At 38.1% G+C, this 5,612-nt stretch overlaps 1 protein-coding gene across 1 annotated transcript; it reads left to right on the plus strand.

Annotated features, from left to right (window-relative positions):
• Positions 1 to 1,179: 1,179 nt before the first annotated feature.
• Positions 1,180 to 2,283, plus strand: AGTR1 (angiotensin II receptor type 1). Its single transcript, XM_047100220.1, has one exon. It carries the CDS (start codon positions 1,195 to 1,197, stop codon positions 2,281 to 2,283), a length of 1,089 nt encoding a protein of 362 aa, XP_046956176.1. The 5' UTR covers positions 1,180 to 1,194.
• Positions 2,284 to 5,612: the final 3,329 nt, after the last annotated feature.

A 5,612-nucleotide genomic window follows, 5' to 3' on the forward strand; every position in this document is an offset into this window, starting at 1 on the left:
GAAACTTAACAGAAGAACATGGGGGGGGGTGGAAAGTTACAAACAGAGACAGAGGGAGGCAAACCATAAGACTCTTAAATACAGAGAACAAACCGAGGGTTTATGAGGGGTGGGGGAGAGGGGAAATTGGGTGATGGGCACGGAGGAGGGCACTTGTTGGGAGGAGCACTGGGTGTTGTATGGAAGCCAATTTGACAATAAATTATATTTAAAAAAATCTTGGATGAGGAGAATAACTACCTCCTTGGGGAAGGCAAAGAGGCCACTTAAGAAACTTTTTCTTTCTAGTGTTCTCTCTTAAAACCTGGCTACCTGAGTCTCATCCCTCTCACGGCACCACTTTACACCAAGATGGACACTACCTTAGGTGTGTGTGTTCCTACAGCTCTCCTGGATGCCAAGCATAGCTATCCTGGGAAGTCTTATTCCTGTTCCTCATCTTGCCCAGGACACTCTGCTACAAAAAGAACGCACAGCCATGCTCATCTAGGGACCTGCTCCTGGGGTGGCAAGAGGATCTTTACCCAGCACCCGTGCCCTGCCCAGACAGACTTGCCTATGCCATACGCTGAGCTTTTTACCTCAGAGTATGCCTGTACCTCATCCTGTGATGTTACCCCCACAGCATCCTCAGCCTCCCTCCCAAGGGTTTTCTGATAGACTCTGCTAGGGAAGAGTATGTTGATTTTCTAAATCATGTAAGTGAATAGCTTGTTTACTGACTATGTAAAATATTGAAGCAAATATTTGCAGAAGCTTCTGGAAAAACTCAAGTCTTCCTGAATAACTAATTTAATTCAGTAGCATTTTCTGAGATTTAGACTATGCTTTTTTAATCAATGTGGAAGCTAGGATTTACTTCTAGAAAAAATGCAAAGAACCTAGATAAGTTTATTCACATAGCACCCCCATTTCTGTTTACCTGGAGGATATTTATTACTTTCTAGAAAAGCAATATGTTCTAAAAATTAATTTAAATGTGTAATCCTACCCTTTCTCGGTTCAGTTTTTCTCCAGAAAATATGATCTATTTTTTTTCCTAAGACTAAAGTGGAGTTACTGTATTTAAGACTGAAAAATAAAACTATTTGTTTATAACTGAAAGTTCTTTTTTTTTTTTTTTACCTTTTCATTTTTATTTTCTCCAGGTGCATCTGGCATAGTGTCTAAGACTAATTAACCCAGGAGATCAAAATGATCCTCAACTCTTCCACTGAAGATGGTATTAAAAGAATCCAAGATGACTGTCCCAAAGCTGGAAGGCACAATTACATATTTGTCATGATCCCTACTTTATACAGTATCATTTTTGTGGTGGGAATATTTGGAAACAGCTTGGTAGTGATTGTCATTTACTTTTACATGAAACTGAAGACTGTGGCCAGTGTTTTTCTTTTGAATTTAGCACTGGCTGACTTATGCTTTTTACTGACCTTACCACTGTGGGCTGTCTACACTGCCATGGAATATCGCTGGCCCTTTGGCAATTACCTGTGTAAGATCGCTTCAGCCAGTGTCAGTTTCAACCTCTATGCCAGTGTGTTTCTACTCACATGTCTAAGCATCGACCGTTACCTGGCTATTGTTCATCCAATGAAAGCCCGCCTTCGGCGTACAATGCTTATGGCCAAAGTCACCTGCATCGTTATTTGGCTGTTGGCTGGCTTGGCCAGTTTGCCAACTATAATCCACCGAAACGTGTTTTTCATTGAGAACACCAATATCACGGTTTGTGCTTTCCATTATGAATCCCAAAATTCAACCCTCCCCATTGGGCTGGGCTTAACTAAGAATATACTGGGTTTCTTGTTTCCTTTTCTGATCATTCTTACAAGTTACACTCTTATTTGGAAGACTCTGAAGAGGGCTTATGAGATTCAAAAGAACAAGCCAAGAAATGATGATATTTTCAAGATAATTATGGCAATTGTGCTTTTCTTTTTCTTTTCCTGGGTTCCCCACCAAATATTCACTTTTCTGGATGTATTGATTCAGTTGGGCATCATACATGACTGTAAAATTGCAGATATTGTGGACACCGCCATGCCCATCACTATTTGCATAGCTTATTTTAACAATTGCCTGAATCCTCTCTTTTATGGCTTTCTGGGGAAAAAATTTAAAAAATATTTTCTCCAGCTTCTGAAATACATCCCTCCAAAGGCCAAATCCCACTCAAACCTATCAACAAAAATGAGCACACTTTCCTACCGCCCCTCAGATAATGGAAACACATCCGCCAAGAAGCCTGCCTCATGTATTGAGGTTGAGTCACACACTTGAAGCCTATCTGTGAAGTAATCCTGTGAAAGGAGAAGCAAGAAACACATTCCTCTACAGCACCTCACTACCAAAGGAACGTTAGCTACTTTCCAGAATTTAATAAGAAAAAGGTTATGTGGTCTCAACAAACCTTTCTAAAGCTCTGAACAAAACCTTTTCTTTCCCTGTGCAACAAAACATAAAGTGAAGCCACATTTTGCCACATTTTGCATCAGACAGACGACGGCCACTCCAAGAACGATGTCAGAAGCTAGATGAATGTGTTCACTGGGAAAATTTTACTGGCAGAAATGCCGTCTCCGCAGCCGGCTCCTGTTCTGTTATTTTTGACTCTTCCACATGAAGGTATTTGGAATGTGTTCAACCTTGAGAGGAGCGACAGGAGGTCAGAGCTTAAGATTGCTCTGCCCAGTTTCCAAGGGGCAGTAAAGCTTTTTTGTGCCTATGGAGTTACTAGCAGCTGTGGCCCACCTGGACCTGCCACTGCACTTTTTGTGCAGAGACTTGCTAAGCAGTACTTGTCAACTTTCAGACACTTTTGCGAAATTCAGCTAGCGTCTTATAGATTCACACGGCCAAAACACGCCAGCTAATTGGCCTATTTGTATACGGATATTACTAAAGTCATATATTAAAGTTAAACTACTTGTAAAAGTGTTACTCTGGTCCCAGGAAGTAGTGTCTTCCCAGTCATATCAGTTTTGTTTCATATCTGAGAAGTATATATATTTTGTGGTAAAAAAAAGATTGTATACCGTAAAGTATGCCTTATGTTTTAGAAAGTGTATGTTCTACTTGTATATGTATTCTATATCTCTAAACTGTTGCACTTGATTAAAATCTGGCAAAGTTATATTTACATTAAAATACTGTTATTGTAATGTGTTTAATCTTCAATGCTTAAAATATATGCTGATTTATTTTTCAAACAAGTGTAATTATGAACCCAATTCCATTCAAATTTTTAATACAACAGATAGTTTATTACTATTGCTTATAGGTTTTATATCCACAGCATGGAATAAATACACCCTTTTGAGTTTTTCAAAGCTTTTCATACAACAAAGAAAAAATTAATTTTTATAACACTAAAATAAAACATTATTTTACACATAATTATTTTTAAATTTTTTAATGTTTATTTTTGAGAGAGACAGACAGACAGACAGAACACAAATGGGGGAGGGGCAGAGAGAAGGGGAGAAACAATCCAAAGCAGGCTCCAGGCTTCAAGCTGTCAGCACAGAGCCTGACACAGGGCTCGAACCCATGAACTGTCAGATCATGATCTGAGCCAAAGGCAGACGCTTAACCAACTGAGCCACCCAGGCACCCCCACATAATATTTTTAATAGTAGGACTTTTCTGATTACATACATGAATGATCATTGTAGGAAATGTAGAAGATATAAGGAAAGTATTAAAAAATAAGTTATATTTAGTTCTCCTTATTAAAAATTACCATTTTTAACATTTGGGTGCATTTTCTTCTACATTTTTGTATTCATTATACACACATCCATACATAAATTGTGATATTGGAGTCAGAATATGTACTTTGTATACAGATTTTTCTCATAATGTCATAGCATAGTAGCTTGCTACACCGTTAAATATTTTCCTAAGATATTTTAATAATTGCATAACATTACAAAATAGAGAAAGACACATTCTGATACAGTTAGCTAGTCCTCAAATTGGGACATTTAGCTTTTTCTGATTTTTTGGTACTATAAATTGCACTGTGGTAAATGTTCAAGTAATGAACGTGATAAATTCCTCATATTGTTCTAGATGTGGTACAACTTAATGAACATTTTTAATACTCTTAATACGTTTTATCAAATATTTTACAGAAACCTTATAACAATTTACAATTGTTATATGTCTGAACATATCTCACCACAGTCCCAGCAGCATGAAATATTTACTAGATTTAAACAGAAAAGTAAAATTTACTGTAAGGATCCACATTCCACACGCACAAACAGGGATGCACCTGCCCTAAAAAAGTACAGTAACATTTCTGCCCCCCTTGGGAAGTTGCCTACTTTTTCTCACTGGAGGCATCATTGGCTTTAGAGTCCACCTGGAACAGGCTGATGTGATTATCTGACTCAATGAACAGTGATCAACAGACTGGGGTGATGTATGAAATAGTTGATGGAAGCTACAGGCAAGGGGGGGCATTCAGAGAGCCCTTAGTGGGCCGGCCAGAATCTCCACAAAGCAGCCTATTACATTCACATTCCAAAGGACAGAGAATTTATTTTGAGAATAAATGTGGTTACATATGTCTCATATTATTTTCCTTTTACATTGTTTTTAATTTAATATAATACCAGCCGCTAACTCTCCAAAGTTCTGTTACTATTTTCACAAAGTATTACCTCTAAAAAATAAATTCTAGCTCATCCCAAATTATAGTGTAAACTTATCCTATTTGAATTCCCTCCAAATCAAACATATGACTGTTCATTTTTTTTATTCAATAGTCATCCCAAACTAAGCGATTACAAGTACTTCAAACTTGCGGAACCATTTGATAAATTACAGTTGATAAGATTGCTGGCAGATAACTATATTTAGATACCCTCTATCTCATGTATTTATTAAGTGGCATGAATAACATGTTCCAAGCCTGATTTTCACTTCAATTTCATCATTATATTGTGATTTTTTTTCCCAATCCCATTTTGTGAAATGGACATTGGTAACTTCAGTGATTAATCTTGCTTCTTCAGTAAGAACAACTTAATATTGAAGTGGAGACTCTACTTACCAAAATGCTAGGATGAGATGCCATAATTTACGCTTCATGGACATATTCTGGGATATTTTAAAATTTAATCATAAAGGAATAAAACTATGCAGAAAGACAGGTGCCCACCCATCCCCATGTACAGTCCAACAGTAAACGTTTCAATCAGCTTCCATGGGCAGTATGAGATCGAGCCAAGTGTGAAGTACCCTGATTGGCAGCCATGGAAAGGCTCACAGAGATCTGATACCACAGTCTCAGTTTTATAACTCTATACACTGGGCCACTTTTCTTCCCCCAAGAAAACATGCCAAAATGGGGAACCAGACAAGAGAAAACAGATTCAGACAAATCACAAAAGTGAAGTGAATGAAGCAAATGAGTCCCAGGGAATTTTGGATATTGGAACAAAAGGTGATTTCCCTGAGGGTAGAGAAGGAAGTAAATCAGGAGCAGATGAGACTGAGGAGTGAAAAGAAGTCTGGAGGCAGCCACCCACTGCCTCAATGGTCAGGATGCAACCCTCATAAAAGAGGTGCATAGGGATGTTTAGGTCCCCAGAGCCATG

This window comes from Lynx rufus, unplaced genomic scaffold (genome assembly GCF_022079265.1).
Source record: "Lynx rufus isolate CCGP_SWC_20201006 ecotype Redwood Valley unplaced genomic scaffold, mLynRuf1.p SCAF_5, whole genome shotgun sequence".
NCBI classification, from domain to species: Eukaryota; Metazoa; Chordata; class Mammalia; order Carnivora; family Felidae; genus Lynx; species Lynx rufus.